Source organism: Chenopodium album, chromosome 13 (assembly GCF_948465745.1).
Source record: "Chenopodium album chromosome 13, dcCheAlbu1.1, whole genome shotgun sequence".
In the NCBI taxonomy this organism is placed as follows: Eukaryota; Viridiplantae; Streptophyta; class Magnoliopsida; order Caryophyllales; family Amaranthaceae; genus Chenopodium; species Chenopodium album.
In genome coordinates, this window is record NC_137846.1 from 8,254,768 (window position 1) to 8,278,846 (window position 24,079).

Consider the following 24,079-nt stretch of genomic DNA (forward strand, 5'->3'; position numbering starts at 1 on the left):
TTTCCTATTCATTTAATATTGTTTGCTCATTTAAAGAAAAATAATCATTCTTTGATGCACCTACCTTTAAGTAGTATATCCATGTATTTATAAAAGATGTTGGAAAACTTGAACCTACTCGTATTATTTTACTGTATTGTACATCGCTTGATTAGGTAACTGTAAGGTAACCTTCAACCAGTTTAAAGTTACCAAGATTTGATTAAAGGTTACTTTACAATAACCTAATTAAGCGATAAATAGTAAAATTACTATACATCGAGTGTATCGAAATTTTAATGATTGATAAAATTATTGATTTGAAAAGTTTACTCTTATGTTACGAATTATGTAATATTTACTACGTAACTTTTTAGGATATATGTAGTACATAATAATGTTACAATATGCTTCCTACAAATAAAACTTATGTGCTTACTTTGTGCATTGCTGTCAAAAAGAAACTTAGGGCCTGTTCTGATTGACTGAATTGAGCTGAATTGAACTGAAATTATTGAAGCTGAATTGAACTGAACGGAATATTTTATGAGAGAAGGAAATTATAAACTAAACTGAACTGAAAATAATTTGAAGAGAATAGGCCCTTAGAGGTGATCAATAAGTGGGCTGGACCAAGCAAGAAAAATTAGTCTACTTGCTCGGGCTAAATTTTTGGCCTAAAATTTCTTACACAAACCCGTAATAAAGGTTGGGCCATGCCAAAATAATTAATAATAACTAAAAATCAATTAAAAAATAAAATTAAAAAATTAAAAATTGCATGATCTAACCCTCCCATAAAAAAAATTCGAGCCAAACCCGACCCGTGCCGAAAGAATCTGCCCAAAGCCCGCCAAAATCGGGGCTGGCTGAGTTTGATTAGCTCTAGAAACCGTGCGGGAGAGATAAAAAAAAAAAAAGAAAAACAAAAACCAAAAATTCTTTTACTCTACTCCTATACGTGGGAAAGTGCACTTTCTTTACAAAAAAAATATATGAAATTTCACAATGACATTGCACATACTACATAGAGTATTTTATTTCCAGAACCATCTTTTATTTGATTAAAAATTGTAGGACCAAACCAGCTAATGCTAAAAACAAAGCACCACTAACGCACGCAATCTAGGACATAATGTCCTAGAGAAGAGAATTAATGCATAGAAGTAGTTACCCTATACAATTCAAGATGCTATCTATCTTCTCCTCATTAATCCAATAATCCATCAATTAAACGACAAAATTATACATTAATGTCAATTTTTATATTTATAGAAGCTAAATTAAGAATTAGATGTTCATTGTTGGACTGTTGGTACTTTAAACCTTAGTTTTATTTGAAAGTTTGAGTCTTGACCTCTCTTTCTGCTAATTCCTAAACCTAATTTACTCTTGCATTTTTTTGCATGGGTGCCAATTGCCAATGCCAACTAACAACCTCTTCATTAACTTCAAATTTTCCAAAAAAAAAAAAAAAAAAAAAAAAAAAAAATCCCCTTGCTCCAAAAATAATACTCCCTTCCCTTCATCCCTAGCCTTAGCTTGTTTAACTAAGCAAGAGTGTACTTACTTTAGTGATTTAGCCTACATCAATCATGAGTTAATGTTTCACAATCACGTGTTTGGCGGGAGAAGATCCACGTATACTAATTTAGGATGGTTTATAGTTAAAAAATGACGATGCTGATTTCACTCTATATAATAATAAAGATTTCAAAATTGGTCCTAATATATATCAAAAAATCTCATCAATCTAGTGGTCCTTACAAGCTAGCATTTTACATCCAAGATGTCTATATGTTGTGGCCTTGTTATAATTTTTTTTTTCTTAAAATGTTGTGCTATAGCAAACACTTTCCATCCTCCATACATATGGAATTTTCTTCAAGTGTAAAGAGACGATAAGCTTCCAATGGTCCACATGATTAATGATGCTCCAAAAAAAAGAAGTTATACTATTAATATTCCCTCCCAAAATTAATAAGTGATTTAGAGACATAAGTAGGCCTCTAATAGCATATTAATTAGAGTATGTATTTATTTGTTGAATAGTCTTAATTAAAGCTACTGTTATTAAGCTTTCTAATAATGTGTGGTTAATGTAAAAGGCTACTTAACCCTTGATCAACTACCATCATCATTATCCCTTTACTTTCCTATCAAAAAACTACCACCATCATTACTAAATCTACCCTTAGACCTACCCTTAGGTTGAAGAACACCTTTATACATCCCACTAACATGATATTAATAGAGTAATTAGAAATAGTAATCCTTTTTTTTTTCTTTTATGTATGTCCTGGTTATTTCATTTTAATAAACTTAGATCATGATTATTCATCTATGTACTATGCATGTATATGAGATTAAATACGTTGACGTGGCATGATTGATTAGATTCATATCGATGCACAATTTTAAAAATATACAAGATATTCGCTTTTTACTACTCGTATTTTATACTTTTATTATTCGTAATTAAGATGTTGTTGCTCAAAATTATGCATTGAAAATGTGAAAGAAATAAATCAAATAAGACAAATACTAAGAAATGAAGGGAGAAATACTTATCTAAAGCTATTAAAAATCGTGAGTATATACAAGCCTCTTGTAAATACTCCGATCCATACTTTAATTTTATGGTGAATCTAAGAAATTTTGGGTATAATATCTAGGGTAGTACATGGGTCAACCTCCACGATAAAGGTCATAAATGCTTGGTTATTTACACGGTCAAAGGAACATTGTGCTAGTGTCCAAATTGCTTTACTTATTGAGGATATCCCACAACTCTATACAAAATTCCTATAGTTTATTACTGCATCAATTCATCAATTGTTCAATTTCTTTGCAATTTAAAATAGTGGAGTACTAAAATTGTTCAATTACTATACATCTGCTTCTTACAAGGAGTATTGTACTCTCTTTTCGAAAACAAAAAAAAAAAAAAAAAAAATTATTCAGTTGAACCCATAACATTTCCAACCATACAAATGATGAGAGACTTCAGAACTTTATAAGTTTGATGACGTATGAAAGTATAATGTTGGGATGATTTTTTTTTACTTTTTTTTTTATTATTATTTTGTGAAATGGACTATCTCTAATACGAGTAACATTTTTTTTTTATTTGTTACCGTATGTACATCAGTACAATATAAATGTTGTATTCGATCTGTAATTTAAGAAATTTAAGGAATAAGAGTTAGATTATTGATATACGTCATTTTTATTTTTATTTTTAAATATTGATGCACTTCTACATAGTACATACATATTAATGGAAAATTCAATACGTACAAAGTAGCTGTATTACTGAAACTACCTTATCATAGTTTAGGGTTCTTACGAACCTCATCGAGCCCAACACCAAAACAGTACAGACGAGCTATACATATATAAAATATAAATGGGAGCAAAATGAAACTACAGATAACCAACTACCAACTTATTAATTTTCAGCACAAATATCAATCTTACCTCTTTATGGAGGCAGTATAAATAACACTCTTATTATATGCAATGCCAAAATTGTGAATACAAATATAAATGTTTGCCACTAGTTTTAAATCCTTCTAACGGTTAGTTTTACAAAAAAAAAAAAAAAATTACAGAGTGTCTGTACTTTATAAATCAAAAAGACTAATATAGATGTGGAACATAAAAAAAAAAAAAAAATGGCCTGGGGTGATTTTGTTCCATCATCCTCATATTATGGAACATAAAATGTAGGATGTTCACGAAATAAAGTGTTGAGATCGTTAGCTTAATTGAAAGTGTTAAAATCCATAATGCCGGATTTATAATTTATCTTTGCATTACTTATTTATTTACTTGATATTATCAAAGAATAATTCATACTTTATAGAGGTAGTAAATAAAATATAGGCCTAATGAGTTGTATATATCTTGTATGTATATGTATGCAAGCATATTTGTGTATGTATTATACATTGACTTAGATAGGACGATCTTAGATATTGGGTTTCGATTTCAATACATACTCTAACTAATTAAGCTAGTTAATATTTGCATTTAGAGTACGCATATTTGTGAATTATTGACTGGATTAGTAGACCAGGCCATGCATGCATTGCACCATCCAATATAATATAGTAAATTAAAGGAACGACCTATTCCCTCCGTCCCCTTTTGATAGTCCCTTATGGGCATTTTTCACGGGAATTAATAAATACAAATAAGAATAGTGAAAGTACATTGAAAAAGTAAATTGACATTGGGTATGCAAAAAAGTAGAGAGGGAAAGTAATAAAAGTACATGGGAAAACAAAATTTACATGGAAAAACAAAATTTACATGGGAAAGTTAAATTTGCACAAATATTGTTGTAAATTGGAAGGAATTTTAGTAAAAAATTAATATTAATGGTCGTTGAAAAAAGCAAATGGGGTGAACATTTTGGGACTAAAATTTGCCCGTAAAAGACTATCATTTGGGAACGGAGGGAGTATCAGGTAAGGCACACTATGTATACAAAACAAACTGCTATACATGAAAATTTAGCATTATCCTCTTTATTCAGTGAGTGGAAAATGTCATAAACTCAAACTTTTATTTGGGATATTGCATGTCCATGCAAGCTGACAATAGAAGACCAATTGAATGGAAAATAAAGGAATGCGAACTAACTAATTGGGGATTTGTCTTTTATTTCTTCACTACAAAATGCTATGTGACTTGAAACATTGACCTTTATTTTAGTGGTTCAATACTTATCAGATAATCATGATTTCAGAATTGAGATACATTAAATATTGTTAATGCTAGGTTTAACTATGTATCAAGCATAAGTGATGACGTAGACCCCAATTAGTCACATTGATAATTTTTTATAGGCAAAAGCTAATGAACGTCCCCGCAGTGTTAGATAAGAGAATTTAAAGTGGAAATATTAGAGTAAAACTAACATTAATTACACCGAACGACGCGTGATTTTGTCATGCATTCCTAACTTAATACTCTTTCAACCAATAAAATTATTCCTTAACTAACGCCCCGCGGCACTCGTTAGCAAGATTCTTTTTTATATTTTCTCTTCTAGCTGTAAATAATATTTGGATTTTGAATTTTTGTAATTACAATTTAAGTATATGAGACTTTATTTTACAGATAATAGTGGCGTATGAGAGAGTTATCTTTGAAGATATAGGCAACGGTGGAGATAATCAAACATATATCTCGAAATGTATATTAAAATAGTTAATCAAAATAATTTCTTAATCAATAAAGTTATATGCAGCTCTAAGAATTGAAAAAGTAGACACTAAATCAACATTTATTACACCGATTTATTCGTGAATTGTCGATAAATTTCCAACTTTATACTAAAAAAATGAAGTACATTAAATGCTTATTTACAACCCATATAACATTACCCTTTTTAAGACTAATTCTTAAAAATATGGGTTGGTTAAAAATTTAAATTATTGGCAGAAGTAAACATCAAATTAATGCACATTGTCTAAATTTAAGACTAATGTGGTACCCTAGGAAAATTTAATGAAGCATGTACATATACTATCCCGTAGAGGCCTATTTTTCTAGAGTTACAAACTAAGTTGACGTGATATCTTGTTATTTTCACTAAAACTTAGGAGCATGCATTGGATGTCCTAAAATCAAAAATTAAACCTCTTTCCTCATTAATTACCATATTTTTTCAATTGTCACACCTTTGTCCCCAATTTTATTCTCATCAATTTCTTAAGTTCGTCATCATAGCTCTAAGTCATAACAATGTTTATGTTTAGTTGTCAAAGCTAATTCCAATCAAAGTTTGATTATCAAATTAGAATAGGACCATATATATAGTTCATTCAATAAGAAACACCTAAATAAGCTTTATAATACATTTTGGACACCATTCATCCACCCCATAATTCATTTATTTATCATCAAATCTGAACTTTTTTTTTATTTATTTTCAATAAAAAAGTACTCATGAGCAAGTCTTAGGGCTTGTTCTGATTTGCTAAATTGAGCCGAAATGAACTGAACTGAACTGAATATTTTATGAGATAAGTAAATTATGAATTGAACTGTAAATAAGCTGAAAAGAACAGACCCTTAGCCCATTGAAATTCTCAACTAAATTTGTTTACTACCCCCGTTTCATATTATTTGCAACTTTAGAGGGTGCACGGATTCCTCGCCAAAGAGAGAGAAAATTATGGATGCATGTGATGATGAGGATAGAGATAGAAAGAAATAACAACCTTAAAATGAAAAAAAAAAAAATTGTTGCAAATAATATATAGCATCCATTTTTGACGAAAGTTGCAAATATATTCCCTCCATCCCTTTTTTACCTTCCTATTTGTAAAATTACACGGAAATTAAGGAACTTGGAATAAAACAAAGAACAATAAAACAAAGTACAATGGGAATTACAAGATATTAATTGATGTCTTTGAGTAAAACAAAGATAAAATAATATTTAATACTACATGTCATCAATCCTTTGAAAAGAAAAAGGACCAATAACATTTTTTGGTGGAAAAAAAAGACCAATCATATTCATCTAAATTGATACACATGGATTCTGAAAATAAGAGTGAGAAAATAAGAATGAGAATTAGAAAATAAAAGTGAGAAAATAGAGAAAGCATTAATTACAAAACAGAAAAATAGGGATAATTTAGGATATTTGGTAAAAATTTACTTACTAAAAAAGGAAAGTAGGAATGTAATTTTAAAATACTCAAAAAAGTAAGCAGGAATGTAAAAAAGGGACGCAGAGAGTATGAAATAGAGATAGTTTTTTGGGTGTTTTTGTCCCTCGGGAGAGTTACAGCTCGAGGACTGATCCGACTGCGCCTGTACCTGCAAAACAACGGAGACTCCGGGTGTTTGGAGCTCCGCCTCCAACGGTCAAGTTAGTACTTGGATGTATGTAGGAGAAGATGCGGAAAAATGAATAATAAGATGTTCTCGGATTCCGAGATCAGATGCTTCTCTGACGTGAGAGAATGTAGGGTCTGCTATAATAATTAATTCCCTGTCCCGAAAATGGGGAAATCTCCCTATTTGTAGGGTAATGGGGAAACGTGCCCCTTATTAGGTCACTCTGACCTAGCTCTGCTGGGCTGCGCCGTATTACGGCTTTCTCGGGATTTGGGCCCTTGAAAGCCGTTTTTTCTCTCAAACTCTAAGAGGGACACGTGTCAAATGGAGACTGGTCCAATTCGGACCAACCAAAGTATGACACGTGTCAGGACTTGATTGGCCCACGTGGTATGGGTAAAATTACCCAAAACAGATAGTAAATTAAAATTAAAATTAAAATAAATTGAATGCCAAAATGCGAAGTGCACGAAATTCATAAAACCAAACTTTTTTTTCGTTAGTACTCGAGCAATGATAATATCCCAATGTTATGCCAGATGTCAAATCTTTAATAAAGAATTAAAGCAATATGAGGATTTGTAGTACAAAATTTAGTGCAAAACTAAACAAAAAATCATTAAGCAAAATAAAAGAAAAAATGAAAATGATTATTTATTTAATTAAATAGAAGGCACTTTCCAATTGAAATAAAAGGGTTGGCCTTCCAATTAAATAGAAGTCACTCAATTTATTCCTTTCAATTCCAACTTTGTTTTGTCAGCCCACTTCTCATTTCTCAATTCTCATTCTACAGTTCTACTCACTTAATATCATTTTCTCTTAACTTTCTCTCTTATTGTTTTCCTTCCTTCATTCTCTCATCTCTTTAGTCTTTTTACCTTCTTCAATGGCTGCCCCTCCTCAATGCCCTGATCCTGATAACTCTGAACCTCTCAAATATAAGGTATTTTTATTCTTCTATTCCATTTCTTAATTATTTTTTTTTAATTTTTTTAATTAATTATTAATTTAGAAAGTCCGAGTATTTAATTTCTAACTAATTAAGTCCTCTGTTATTTCTGTTCTTCAGACATGGGTGTTAAGAGTTTCTATTCATTGTGAAGGATGTAAACGGAAAGTCAAGAGAATTCTCCACAGCGTTGAAGGTATTTTACAAACATTTTTCACATATTTTCATTTTTTTTTTATATATTTTGTTGTTCTATAATTTAATTTTCAAAGGTTTTTTTTTTTTTTTTAGCTTATTTCTATCTGGGTCTCTGTTTTTTTTTTTTTTTTTTTTTTTTGTTCCTTCAAGAAAATGTATGAATTTGTTATTCCTGCTACAAAATAAAAATAAATTCTTGACCTTATTTTCTCCGTTCTTTTTTTGTTCTACCTACTTTCTGTTGTACAAAGTAATTATGGGCTGAATTAAATTCCATCTGTATCTCTGAAAATGCTGAAATTCTGTTTCATACCCATTAGAAAAAAAAAAAAAGCTATTGTTATGTACTTTCTCCGATCTTTTTTGTTCTACCCATTTTCTATATTACAGAGTAATTTAAATTTCATTTTTTTATCATAAAATGCTGAATTCCTTGCAAAAATTGCATGAAATTTTTGCAGGAGTTTACACAATAGATGTGGATACAAGGCAACACAAAGTGGTGGTTACAGGAAACGTTGATGCAAACACTCTTTTAAGAAAGCTTGAAAAATCTGGTAAACATGCTGAGTTATGGCCTGATTTCTACAAAAACGAACAACAGCAACAACAACCGCAACAACCACAACCACAACAACAAGAACAACAATTTCAAAACCAAAACCAAAACCCAAATGTTGTTGAAGAACAGCAACAGAATAATAACGCAGAACCTCAGAAAGTACCTGAGAATAATCCACCCCAACAACAACAACAACCACAAGTTAAAGAAGTAAGATTCGAAGCGAATATTCCGGCCACCGGAGATTCTCAACAACCACCGGGAAACGGCGGCGGAGGTGGTGGAGCTAAAAAGAAGAAGAAAAAGAAGAAAGGAGGGCAAAATGGTAATAACACTACAAACAACGCTGCGACACCGAACAACGGTGGTGGAGGTGGTGGTTTGAATGGTGAGGCAGTTACGGAGCAGGTGGCTAATGGTGGACCGCCAAATGGCGAATCACAACCTCCACCTCAGCAAAATCCAAATCAAAATCCAAACCCGAACCCGTACCCGGAAAACATGAGTCCGCCACGTCAGCACCCGCCAAATACTCGGGTATACGAGTACCCACCAACTACATACTACGCGCCTCCGCCAGTGTACGCTGTTAGTTACAATACGGCGTATCCTAGCAGCAATTACACTGCTTCCTACTATTCTGCGCCCCCGCCGTATTCCTACGCGTATGTACATCACGGGGGTGACGTGGAGGGTCCTTCGCCGTCTGATTGGAATCCGCATGCTGCTCCACCCTCCGATTCGTTTGAAATTTTTAGTGATGAGAACCCGAATGCTTGCTCCGTTATGTGAGAGGAAACGAAGCGGGTTATTTGATTTAACGGATATGGATATCGTATATCGTATATGTATGTATACAACTCGTATAAAGTGGGTGGTAATTTTGGTAATTTAACTACTACGAGTAATGTGTATAATCTTAATCTAGGTGCCAATTTGAGGAGAAATAAGGGGGTCCTTCAAATGATGGTTTAATTTTCTTTATTCACTTTTTTTTTTTTTTTTTTAGATTTTATCATTGTTAAAACTAGTGCTAATTTTGGTTCTAGTAAGTTCTTTGTTAGTTGTTTAATGTATACACACCCCCTTTTTAATGTAAAGTGTATTTTGGCTTTTAGCTAATGGTCTAATCACTATAATGGATGGTGTAAAGGATTAAATTTTCCTAGTTTACTTTGCAACTAGCCAACAACCACTAATTGTAACTACTTTTTGAAAATAATCAATGGGGAATTTTATTGTACCCCTTTTAGCAATGTTCTCTCCACCTAGGCAACATCCTTTAGTAGTGGATGCCGCCAATAGATAGATCATTTTTATATTCCGATGTTGCGTTTTCGGGTGGAGGCATGGTGGTGGCTCAGGCAGCCTGGCTAGTTGTGTGATTTGGTGGCTTACGAGGCTAGGATGGGGATCGGAGTGTTGCAGGTGTCATAGGTGGTGGTTCTTGGTCTAGACGATGACTAATGACTAGTAATATTAATATTTTTTAAGAGGTGAAGAAGATGACTTGCTTGAGGTAGAGAAGGTAATTCCCTCGTATAAGCCCTATAAAACCTAATCAATAGACTACAAATATGAAGCAAGAAATATTGTCACTACTCCGCTACCTCAATCTCTAATGAGGATAACATGAAGGCAGGATGGATATGTCTCTTTCATATTCAGATTCATACATTATACGTTAAATCATTTAACACACATGAATTAAGGAATAATAAGTGGTGATTTTCAGATTAACTTTAAGATTAGATCAAAATATCAATGTATCAAATCACAAAGACTGAACAAAAGCTCTAGCTGTTGGAGACTGGGGAGTGTAAATGCATAATGGTGAATTACAGTCACAGATTTATCCTTGAGTTTTGAGTCACTGGAAAAGAGCTTAAACCATTACAACTGACAAAGTAAAAAGAGGTGTTACATAAAGTACCTAAAAGTAAATGACTACAAAGTAGAACTAAACCCAGTTTGAGTTCAAATAAATGGAGTACTCCACTGATAAAATTTCATCTAGTGCTAGTACTAGTACTAATGTACTACTCCAATATTAGGTGTAATTCAATTTGATATTATGTCACTCGTTTGGTAAAGGATATCTTTTTTGCTTTTGAGTTTTAATGACTTGGAAAGAGTCAACTACTCATTTCTAGGTTTTGACTACTAATAACTCTCATTGTTTTTTTCTTTTTATGGTAATGATATGGCAAAATTTAACGCTATGTTTGGTAATTAGCGAAAAAATTAAATAATATAAGTAGGTTTGGTAATAAAAAGTGATTTAAACATATTTCTGAGAGCGCTGTTTTTATGTTTCTCTCACATAGATATAATGCCAGTTTTAATAATGAGATACAGATAAATGATAATTGCTTCCATGATAAGAAGAGAAATAGAGATAAATGACAACATAAAAGGGAAAGAAAATATTAGTGACTTGCACGTGTTATGTAGTAGCCGTTTTGAGTAAATAAGAGAGTTGCAAATAATATGAAGCAGACATGGTACATCCGTACATCCAATGAAAGAAGTCTAAGTCCACGCATGGTGCAATGCAGTGACTTTGGTACCAATAATATTTTGGTCTTCCTACCCAACTTTGTAGAAAGCAGGTGAAGGCATGTTTGGCTTTGTAATCATATCTAATGTTTGTATTTGTAAATTGTAATGCATACATCAAACTTTCTAGTTTAAAGATAAGTTTTAAGGTTGTTTAGGTCTTTTCACCCACAATGATTATGAATTTTATCTACGGAATTATTTACTTGGTTAATTAGTTAAAAAATTGTAATGGTTTAAAACAATAAAATTGTAATTGGTACAATGCCATATCCTATTGTCTATTGTAAAATTGTGAACTGCTTAAGCATTTCCGTGCACATATTAGGTACTACTCATCCTAAATTACTAAGGTATTGTTCACTTTACCTAAAAAAAAAATATTTTCTAAAAAATATTTCAATTCAGTAAAAATAAGTTTAGTTTAGTAAAAATCAGTAACTTTAAAGAAGAAATAAAAAAAAATTAGTAAATATAATTTTAATTAAGCAAAAATAATTTCAGTTTAGTAAAAATAATTTCAGTTCAGTAAAAATATTTGAAGTTCAGCAAAAATTATTTCAGTTTAGTAAAAATAATTTCAATTTCAGTAAAAATAATTTAAGTTTAGCAAAACTAATTTCAATTCAGTAAAAATAATTTCAATTCAGCAAAAATTAGGTGAAGTGAATAGGGCCTAAATTAGAAATAAAAGGCGTTAGCCTTGTTACATATCAACACTGCATTAAATTTTCCACTCAAATATATTTAGCATATATCTTCTTTATCCCTTAAAGCATTTTTCTAATTTAAATGTGCCCATAATAATACTATTCCTTTGTCCCATAATAATTCATACGTTTAATTCATTTTTACTATTCATATACCAATTTTAATCATAGTCATCTTTAGTAATGTAATAAAAACAAATTTTATTTAGAAAAATGTGTTATTAAATAGGTATTAGACCCCATTCACTTCATCTTATTTTTGCTGAACTGAAATTATTTTTACTAAACTGAAATTATTTTTGATGAACTTAAATTATTTTTACTGAACTGAAATTAATTTTACTGAACTGAAATTATTTTTACTGATTTTCTATTATATTTCTTCTTTAGGTTTACAGATTTTTATTGAACTGAAATTATTTTTACTGAACTGAAATTATTTTTGCTGAACTGAACTTATTTTTACTAAACTAAAATTAATTTTACTAAACTGAAATTAATTTTACTAAACTGAAATTATTTTTATTGAAATGAAATTATTTTTTTAAGGCAAAGTGAACAGGGCCTTAATATAAGATTTAATTGTATCAAATTTTTTCAAATATTTTTTTACAAAATAAAAATGACATAGTAAAAAGAAGCAAAATTTTATTTGATATTCTTAGGAAAGAAGGTGGAAATAGCCAATTATACCAATCTATGTCCACCCCTCTTCCTTAAAAGTTGTGAATTGATTCAGACAAAGAAAGAAGATCACAAATGCAATTCTTCCCCACCACTTCCTCTCTTTTTCCATCTTTTTCATTTTCATCAAAATCTAGAAACATCCCTTTACTTATAAGGTTTATTCTGTTGGATAATTATTCACTTACTTTGACATACCCATGATTTGCAAATGACAAATTTTTTTTACCTGTATATTTGTATGTATGATGATATGTACACAATACAATTGGATATGTTATAACTATAAAAACTTTTCAAATTACCATCTACAAATTACAATTTTATGATCAAATGACTTACTCCCTTTGTTTTTAAATTAATTGATACAATTTGACTATTGATATTATTTATAAAGTTTACTTTGACTAATTATAATTTATTAATTAATAAGAAAAAAATAATTACATTTAATTTTGTTTAATATACGGTTTAATTCATGAGCTAAACTTGTGTACTAATTTGAAACAGTACATATGAAGTGATACATATGTCTAGTGATAAAAGACATTTTCATCTATACATGGAGACACGGAGTATGTAGTACTTACCATCACATATTCTTGTAAATAAAATACGAGTACTATTCCCAAAAAAAAAAAAAAAAAAGAAGTAATAATACAATACATCACTAACTAGTAACTACCATCATATATTCTTGTATTTTCAATACAAAAATGTATGGACAGATAATCCTAGCATAAATTAGTTCTTATTAATAAAAGGAAAATTTGTTCAGAAAAACCTAGCTTTTATAGTGAACATTTTGTTCAGAAAAACCTTTTAAATTTTTTTTGGCTGGGAGGAACTAGTTTTAATATTTTTTTTTGTTCAAGACAACCAAGTGTGACTTTCCGACATCGACTCACACTATTCCGGTGTTGACCACCCTTTTCCCCTCATGTGCCACTCATGTGACTCTTAAATTTCTAATCACACCCCCCTTTTCCCTCTAATTACACACTCTCTCTCCTCTCTCTCATCTCTATGAACAAGCTATTGTTGGAGTCCAATGAATTCGAAGCAATTGAAGGTATTCCAACTAGTTTCGACTAGAGGTAAGTTCTTAATTTGTCCAACTCTCAAGGTTTTGAAAGTTGATTAGAAATTAGGGTTTTCCCCCTTTTTAAACTTTCTCAATTATGGTTTGAGGAGGTGATTTGTGATGTGGGTGTGGATTTCCTGTTGCGAAGAGGACTTCATGAACCCATGATAATCCTAGGAGGAAATTTATTACCTGCAAATTTTATGATCATGAAACTGGCCAGAGGGGTTGTGACAAATTCGAGTGGGTTGATTTTTAAATTATCAATGCTATTTTTTACGGAAACAAAAGAAAGAATCAATTTTTAAATTAAATTTACTGTTTTTAGGTTGTTGTAAATTGAATGCACTTATTCATTGATGATGTTGCAGCCATGGCAAAGAGGGGATTAATTGCCTAGATGCTTGTTCACAGAGAGGAGAGAGAGAAGGAGAGATAGACAGTGTAATTGGAGAAAAAAGGGAGTGGAATTAGGAAAGGGGTGTGATTAGAGATTTAAGAGTCACGTGAGGGGAAAAGGGTGATCAATGCCGGAATAGTGTGAAACTGTGAGTCAACGTTGGAAAGTCTCATTTGACTGTGTTGAACAAAAAAAATTTTAAAACTGATTTCTCATGACCTAAAAAATTTTAAAAGGTTTTTCTAAACAAATTTCCCTTAATAAAACTTTGTACATGGACCGATATTCAAATTAATGGGATAGCGAAAGTATCACACTTATAATTTGTTGTACAAAATTACATTTAAGTTCATTGTAACTATTCCTATTAAAATTATATTACCCAGTCGTCATAATATTCTAGTCAGAGTGGTATCATTATCGTTACACATTCGTGAATCAAAAAGTTGAAGAAGCTAGTTAGTGTCAATAACGGGGCCTAAGCTAAGCTAAATATGTGAAAAATGGTTAACGTCTTAGCCAGCATGAAAATGATTGAGATAGTTAAGAAAAAAAAAATGATACTTTTAAATCTCTTTAAGACTTTGATAAACTTTAAAGGGTCATATAGAATTGCACATCAGAGCAGAGTTTGACAAATTCAACAAGCTTCCATCTTAAAACCAATTAATGATAGATGAATTAGTCCACTAACCTTATACTTCACAAGTTATTATTTATTTCTTTTCTTCTACTACATATAATTTTAGTATGGAACAGTTAGTTTCAATTGACATGTTGATTGTTTCAAAAAAAAAAAAAAAAAAAAAAAAATTGACATGTTGATTATTTTTTAACAAAATTGGTCATTAAAATGTATTCACATACTTACAAGATCATAATTTTTAAGAAATCAATTAAACTGAAAATTATGTATACTTATATTGTATACATAATACATTAATAGGCCGTCCTCTCGAGGTTAATGAGTTTGTAAGACAAAAACGAGCACATAATTAATTTCATACTACGAGTACATGTCTACATATATATATATAAATGGTACAGAGCATATGATACAACTTACGCCAATTGATTGTAAATTTGTAATTCAATCAGTTGATCATGAGACATAGAAACAGACTTTTTGGCTATGTGCACATAGTGACATAGTGGCTCATGTTGGAAGCAGGAATCGGATTCCCTTAGATAAAGGAATCCAATACATGGGATATCTTTCTTATGAAGCCTCTCCATTTGAATTTTCTAGAAAATCTTTTGCAATTTCTAAAAGGTTGTTTGTTAATAGTTTTTCTGTTGCTATTAGAAGAATGAGAATGAAAGCCACCAAAAACAAAAAGGAATGAAGGAAAAGGAATGAAAAAGAAAAGGAAAAGAGGTGTGTCATCTTGTTGTTTCCTCCCCTACATTGACTAAAATATTTGTAAACTACTACGACTATATGGTATAGGATAAAATTACATTTATATCTGGTCAACAATTTTAGTTGTTAAAGTTGTAGAATTGATATCCAATATGAGTACTTGAGATTATTTGTGTTATTTGTATATGATTTATAATTCCATATCATCAAAGATTCAAGAATAACCTTTCATTATAGCTCCACATTAAGTTAGTGGTTGTTCTTGTTCTTTTTAGGATAAAGGTTTAAAATGAATTGCTAACTCATATGAACATTATTTGTTGTCTACAGTAACTCCACTTTTTTGGGTATGTAAAATACGTAGTACTCTCTCTGTCCTTTTTTTTTTGCTTCATTAGACTTTTCACGGTGTTCGAGAAGCGTGTTAAAACATATATATCTCAAGATCTATAAGTGTAAAAATTATAAAAATTTGATATTAATAAAATATATAATTCAACGAATCCAACAAGATCCCACTTGATTATATTATCTCTTATACATTAATGGGAATTTGCGATCAAAGTTATTAAAAGTTGACTCAAAAATTAACTATGGGGCAAAAAAAATAGGGACAGAGGGAGTAGAACGGAAGAGTACTATAAATCTAAAACAGTTTGGGTTTAGTCGTTTAGATGTTTAGTAGCCAACTTGTTGGGCTTTACATCCTTAACGCATCTAGAGCCCAAACTTCTTTTACCAGGGTTTTCCCAAAAAAATACTCCGTGTTTTATGTAATGGACGTATCAACTACCAAACCAAAGTTTGAATAAAGTTAGATATTAAAGTCAATAGTTGACTCTATTGACTCTTTTTTTTGTGGGTGTAAGATTCAGATTGTCCCCTTATCTTATATTTTTAGCACAATTTATCTTAGTGAAAATTTTGGAGCTGTTGCCTAGAATTAAATCAAATTCGGTCAACAAATTTGTCTTTATAGCTCTTTTTAAATTAAAAAAACAAAAAAAAATAAAAAAAAATAGTAAATTTTGTCTTTATCAATCAATTACATTATACTAAAGGTGAAACTTAGATAACACTTGGCAAAATATTATAAAAAGTTTTTCCTCAAAAACCGCTTACTAAAAAAAACTTGTTGTAATTAAATTATGACTTTTAGTTTGTATAAGATCTAAAATAAATATTCTTAAATATCAAATTGTCATTATAACTATTATATGTTTAATTAATTTCTTTCACAATATTTCATACTTTTTACTACTAAGTCTATTTATAATATTTATATCCATTATTTTTGGTAAAATTTATTGTCATTAGAATTATTTAACAACCGTGCATTGCACGGTGTTTAATCTAATAGCTCTCTAAAGTGAAATAGACTTATTGACCCATTAGGTCTTTGAGAAAGTTTTGTGTAGAACAGACTCACGTGAGTCTGGCTTATAATGCACACATTCATCCCCCACCTACTACCACCCAAATCAGCCAATTCCACTGCCCGCTTTAGCCGCCATTCCCAAATCTTTTGCCAGCTCACCATCTCTTTCGTCCCTCCACTTCTCTTTCTCTCTCCTCTGCTCATCTCTACTCCTGTTAGTGTAGTCCTCCCTCCTTTCCCTTATACATTTTAGCGAAAAACTCTCTTAATTACACATTCATTTACCCAAAAAAAAAAAAAAAAAAAAATGAAAGCTGATTCAAGAGTAAAACCATCAATTACCCGCGATAATCCAAGCAATTGAAAGTCCTATACCAATTGTTGAGTACGCGAAAAACATGATTGGAGCAATAGTTGAAGACCATGTTAGCTCATGCAAGTTTGGTATGAGACAAAATGATCTCGCAAATTCCAAAACCTACCATAAAAGGGTTACTGCTAAACTTGCAAGAAGCAGAATGTCCTTTTTTGTGGAAGCAATTTGATTTCAAGATTGCCTTGAAATATTTTGTCTAATATCTGATCAATATAAACCAATATCAGACTATAAATGTTTAATTTCTAACACTTTTAATCTAATATATGATAATTATAATATAATTTCTGACACTTATAATATAATATCTGACCATTATTATCTAAAAACTGACACTTTTATTCTAATATCGACCATTATTATCTAATTTCTGACAATTAAGATTTTTTTTTTCTTTTTCTGTTTAGTATGACCGGACTCACATGAGTCCGTTCTACACAATACTTTCCCTAGGTGTTTTTAGTACGGAGAACAGGTATCATAAAATTAACTTAGTTTAGTATTTGTCGTTTTGAGACCCACCTAATTTATATTTTTCTTATAAAATAAAAAATGAATGTAACTTACAAATGTGCAATCGTGCTTCTAAAATCATCTCTCAACTTGAAATCATTGGCTCATAAACTCACAAACGCATAAGATTTAAAGCATTATATATATATTAGGTGTAAGACCAACTCAACCAAAAAATTCAACTAATGGTAGAAGGTCAAAATTAGTTTACATACTTTATGAAACTCCTTCACATGAGAGTTTTTTGTGTTTAAACTTAAATGTAGCATGGACTCCCTTATATCCAATTCAAAATATTCCACTTGAAAGTGGGGGGAGGGGGTAGATGAGATTAAGAGATTAAACCCGTGTGCTACACTGATTTTTGATGTCATATCGACCAATTTAATCAAGGATTTAAACTGATGGTACAAGCTCAAGATTGATTTATATATACTCAATCACTAAGATTTTGAGGTCTCCCCCACAACATTTGTTAGCATACTCGAATAAGCACGATTGTTAAAAGATCTTATTCCTCTAAACGAAATGTTTTGCCACTATATTGGTATTTACGTGAGGCATAAGACTTTACAATTAAGCATGTATCAAGACTTAATTTGCTAACTTTAATTTGGTTCTAATATTGATTTTTTTAACAAGTTAGGTTAGCTAACGTCAATAATTAAGCTTGTAGTAAGATGCATGGTATATACATTCATTAATTTCAAAATTATGGTTATACAGAAGTTTAATTTCAATTCATTGATCATGGTTGAGGAAAACGATTATTCAACAATTCTTTGTTTTATTCAACACAAAATATCAAAAAAAACAAGTTGATAATTTTGTAAGTTATTTGTATACTAGTTTTGTGCCCGTGCGATGTCCGGATTATTTATTAAATTTTAAAATAAATTTTTAATTTATATGTCAAACTTTAAAATATATCATTGATATAAAATTAGTTAGCAATTGATGTGCTATTGTGACGATTTGCTATCTAGTAGGCATGTAATGACTAATACTAATGTTGGTGGAAATGTTCGAGTTAATACATTAAAAAAAAAAGTAAATAAAATAAATGTTCAAAGCCCGTTGGGTTGATCCGAACCCAAAACTTTGGGCAAGGGTTGAACATTTCTTGACTCATAACCTGAAGTGACCCAATCTGAGATGCCTCATAACCCGACCCTAATTGACAAGGTCTACGTAGTAATAAAATTCTATTAGTGGTGAATTATATTATTTTAACCGATTAGTATATATTACAAATAGATGTTTTACACTTTAAACTACTTCCTTCGCTCCAAAAATATTATGACTTGAAAAATAAATTTATATGATAATTATAATCTAATAATTTTTTTGAATAAAATTATAATTCAATTTGTAAATCTGAAATATTGGTATTTTATCGAAAGTAAAATTCTAAACTAACAATTTTATCCTAAAATTCTATCCAAATAGAATTCTAAATTAACTTTTTTTTTATCCTATATAATCTATTTAAATCTATCCAACGTGGCGCGACACTTGGCGTTTTACACTTAGCGAAAAGTTAAAACGCCAAGTGTCGCTGTCTCGTGACCTGACTAAAAGTTTAGCTTTATATATTAGTTATAATATGATATGATGTATGGATAGGAATCACAAAGGATAGTAATGAATCTATTTCTTGGGTTTCATCAATCGATGCAAAAACTTCGACAAAATAAATTAGTTGAAATTAATAACGGATTACTAATCCTATGTGCATGGAGGATCTTGTTTCGTCTGTTTCATCCCGTTTCCCTTGATTGAAAGTTGAGAAGTTTTCATACTACATTTATCTAGCTTATAGCATGAAATTAAATTTTCTATTATTCATTGTATACTCCATTTATGACCTTATGTAGCATCTAATTTTATGCGATATCCACACCCTATCGATAGCTCATTAGCTTGTCATTAGACAATCGGCAATAGATAGATGCTTAAAAAAAATGTAACGCTATTTTCGACTTAAATTTAGGTGGTCGATCTTTTCCGTTTCATGTTAAAATAAATGTTTCATTTTGACTTTTTACGCTATTCACATAATCTGATCAACATTACCGATTTATACATAAGAAAAATATAGTCTTGTGAGTACTTATTGGAATTGTTTTAATGTATAGTTTTGAAAAAAAAATAAAAAAAATAAAAATATAATTTTTCTTTATTGATAATTAAGATTTTATTGGTCAAAATTTTACATTAGCATATTTGCTCAGTCAAAATGGGGCATCTATTTTGAAATAGAGTGAGTATTAATTTTGGAGTCTTAGTCAATACTATATATATATATATATATATATATATATATATATATATATATATATATATATATATATATATATATATATATATATATATATATATATATATATATATTATAGAAAAATCTAATATATATAAATAAAGTAGGCATTTTTTCGGGAGCATTTGGGGCGCCACATAAGAAAAGGTATTATTTTGTCCAATGAAAAATTAGATTAATAATTTATTTTAGAATTAAAAAATTTACTCGCCGCCTAAGCAAAAGTGACGAATAAGATTTAAGAATGTTAACACATAAGTAAAAACAATGAATAGAGAATAATTAAAATTTAAATTATTTAAACCAATAATAATATTCTCTTAAAAAAAAAAGTAATAATAATTTTTTTTTTACATATATGGATGCAAATTGTTAATCGCAAATATCTTTAATCTCTCCCTAGAAAATATTGTAAAAGTTTGATTTTAATAATGTACTCATCGAGACGAATAAAACTAAATCTCATATGACTAATTTCCCATAATATTTTATAGTTAAACGATTATAAATGAGACTAATATTTTAAACAGAACGAGTATATTAAATAAACGCATAGGCAAAAGACTTATTTTAATCAATAAAAAAACGAGATTTTTCATTTCTTTTTTGAATTAAAAATTTAAATTGTCACATAAGCAAAATTAGTGAATAAGGTTTGGGATTTTAAATTCAAGCATCACATAAAATAAATAAAACAACAAAAGATAACTTTAGTGTTAAAATTAAAAAAATTATCTTATGATATTAGGAATTTTATCCATATATTTAATAAATGATTTTTATAAATATACACAATTTCAAATTAAATAAAATGATTACTAGAACCGTGCATCGCACGGACTTATATCTAGTGATTATTATTTTGGGAAGATTAAATTTAAGAACGTGGCTAATTAATTAAGATTGAAAGAACTATTAGCTATGGACTAACCCTAGAGTAGAAGTGTAATTAAAGATTTAAAGTCTTCATTACTTAATCTATTAAATTGATGAAAGCAACCAACCGATCAATTTATCCTCAATCTATCATTATCATATAACCATAACATATCCCACATACATACAAACACAATTAAGGTCGATTAATCCCACAAGTAACGTTTTAGTTAGTAAAAACAATGTAAGTTAAACATCATTGTCTAAACAACAATAATTTACAAGTATATGACTATTATGATCTCATTCATCCTGTATATATATGAGTTACTCCGTACTTACTTAAATCTCACAAATTAAAGCAATCGTCACATTAGCAAAATTTTCTCATCTTTCCTTTAAAATGGCCTTTCTTTTATACAAATCTCTTTCATTATCATGTTTTCAAATGTTAATCATAATTGTAACTCTCTTAGGGGCGGTCAATTCTGTGTACTCGGGTGTTGATTCGGACCCTTACAATACCTCGGGTGATGATCTAGGCCTTTATGATCCATTTTATGATAGTAACAACCCGAGTAATCCTACTTGCCAACCACCAATCCCACCTTTTGTGTTGCCCATTTACAAAAGTGATATAATGCAATTGCAGTTTGCTCAAAATATAGAGCATTTGGAAGATGAGTTTTTCTTGTGGGGTGCCCTAGGGTACGGCCTTGACAAGGTTGCCCCGCAACTATCTCTTGGCGGTCCGCCTCCCATTGGAGTTCGGAAGGCCAACCTTGACAACCTCACTGAGGGTATTATCACCGAATTTGGCTTTGAGGAAGTTGGACACTTGAGGTTAACAAATTATACTATGCCCTACTTATTTATTTAATCAATACATAACCCTACATATTTATAATCAGCTTAAACTTTTGGTTATAATGATTCTTTAACAAACTAAATTTATCTTATAGCAAGCTGATGGTTGAGGCCTAGGAATATATTTTATACTCTATTAATTCTAATTAATTTATTTTCTCCGTTTTTTTTGTAATTAAAATTTATATATTTAGGGCCTTAAAAAGGACAGTTGGAGGCATCCCAAGGCCATTAATGGATTTAAGTCAACAAAATTTTGCAAGGGTTGTAAATCAAGCATTTGAAAGTGATCTAAAGCCACCATTTGATCCATACAGAGATAGTCTTAGCTACATGTTGGCTTCGTATATTATTCCTTACATGGGACTTACCGGCTACGTTGGTGCTAACCCGCAGATCAAAGGTTATGTTACTAAAAGGGTATGAAATACGCTCTCTGTTTTTTATTAGTTGTTCCACTACACTGTTCACATATCAAACACGAATTATTACATTTCCAAAAATGGAGTGAGCAAATATTAGCTTAATTGTATTTTATGATTTGTTTTCTTACTTGTATTTAATTTTGCTTGCATGATGAATAGTACATCATACTTAAAGCTTTCCTTTATATGAATACAGTATTTAATATAGATTAATTGGCTAACTACCCTTCATAGACTTTTAGCACGATAGTACAGTAGAATTAATAGTTATCAGTCACGTTATGCAACTGATCATTTGGCCATTTAAAAATGTGTTTGGAATTTGATTTGTGGATTGTGACAAATTAACCATAATTGGTATAAGGAGCTACCCTTCTTATCTAGTACTCCATACTTGCTATAGAAATACATAAGCCATTTAGTCAAATAACCAACACTTTAAAGTTAAACTCCGGGATTTGATTCCAGTTCTTGTGTGTAAATTAAACCAAGGGTTAAAAATTGTTTGTTTGTATCAGATATTCGGATGGGATAGGATTGTATTTGATTTGGGCTTAAGTTTTCAAAAAAAAAAGTCCAAACATATATAAATTGGACTAGATTTTACTTGCAAAAAGTCCAATCTTTTCCATCCAAATTTATACCCCTTTTTGAGACCATTAGCATCCTATTATACCCTTTGTGTACATATATAGTTGGCAACTTAAGCATAAGAGTCGTACAATGTATGTTCCAATTTGATTATATATTGAATTGATTTTTATGCAGCTCTTAACAGGATTACTTGGAAATGAAGCAGGCCAAGATGCAGTAATTAGGATGTACTTATACGAAAGACGAATGAAACTAGTGTACCCATACAACTTCACCGTGGCAGAATTCACAAAGCGTATTTCAATCCTAAGGAACAAATTGGGCATGTGTGGCATCAAAGACGAAGGTGTTGTTGTCCCACCGGAGCTTGGGGCTGAGGGTCGGACTAGCACCAATGTGTTATCAGCGAACCAAGACTCGATTTCCTATGCGCGAACACCTGCTGAAATACTTAGAGTCTTGTATGAAACTGGCAATGAGCACCACCCTGGTGGGTTTTACCCTAAGGGAGCTAATGGTGAAGTTGCTAGGATGTACCTTAAAGACCAATACTAGCTAGTTTATTTATGTTCTTCAATAAGTTTGTAAAAACACTAGAGATATGCTTCATTATATTATTAGCGCTAGTAGTAATTAGTCTTCCTTTCCATCATGCAATATAATATTATCCAACCATTTCTTAATATATACTTCCTCCGTTTTTTATACTTGCAACAGCTGAGTTTTATACTATTCAATTGTTTCACTTTGACTAGATTTAACGATTTATGCTTAAGTAAAAATATAGTCATGTGGGATTTTGTTAGATTCGTATCGATTTATACAATATTAATATCAAATGTTTATAATTTTTACATATTGGTAATTAAGATATAAACGATTGAAAACATGTATTGGCGAGCGTGAAAAGAGAAGTGTTGCAACTTAAAAAAAAAAAAAAAAAAAGTATGTAATAAAGTGCTTTTCGCCATTTTCAGTGCACAATTTTAATATTAGAAATGATAAAAATTTAATCTCTAGAAATACTAATTTGAATAATGTAACAATATTTTACATAATAATGAACACAAGTGCATGTAATTGTAATAAAAGAAAATGTAGATGGTTTTGATTTCGTCCCATTGAATTAGATGGTTTTGATTTTGCACACAATAATTTTGTTTAACATGCCTACACGAAATTACACCATTCCATAAATATTTATTACGTAGTATCTTTTCTGTGGCTATAGTAGTGGGATGGGCCATGCGACGGAACTAGGTTAGCCAGCTCAAATTTTTTCTTTGTTGCGTAATATAAACTTAGCTTGTTGCCAAAAATCAATGTTCTTGTAGTGAATTGAAAGCTCTTCTGACCCGTACTATCACCATCATAT

The 24,079-nt window shown here is 30.5% G+C and overlaps 2 protein-coding genes across 2 annotated transcripts; both read left to right on the plus strand.

The window, feature by feature from the left end:
- Positions 1–7,607: 7,607 nt before the first annotated feature.
- Positions 7,608–9,707, plus strand: LOC145576196 (heavy metal-associated isoprenylated plant protein 35-like). The gene is made up of 3 exons (XM_081633977.1): positions 7,608–7,789; positions 7,916–7,991; positions 8,455–9,707. The coding sequence occupies exons 1-3, from the start codon at positions 7,733–7,735 to the stop codon at positions 9,345–9,347; spliced, it is 1,026 nt and encodes a 341-aa protein (XP_081490103.1). The 5' UTR covers positions 7,608–7,732; the 3' UTR covers positions 9,348–9,707.
- An 11,488-nt stretch (positions 9,708–21,195) lies between these two features.
- Positions 21,196–23,387, plus strand: LOC145576197 (ferritin-like catalase Nec2). The gene is made up of 3 exons (XM_081633978.1): positions 21,196–21,661; positions 21,880–22,105; positions 22,879–23,387. The coding sequence occupies exons 1-3, from the start codon at positions 21,222–21,224 to the stop codon at positions 23,257–23,259; spliced, it is 1,047 nt and encodes a 348-aa protein (XP_081490104.1). The 5' UTR covers positions 21,196–21,221; the 3' UTR covers positions 23,260–23,387.
- The last annotated feature ends 692 nt before the right edge of the window (positions 23,388–24,079 follow it).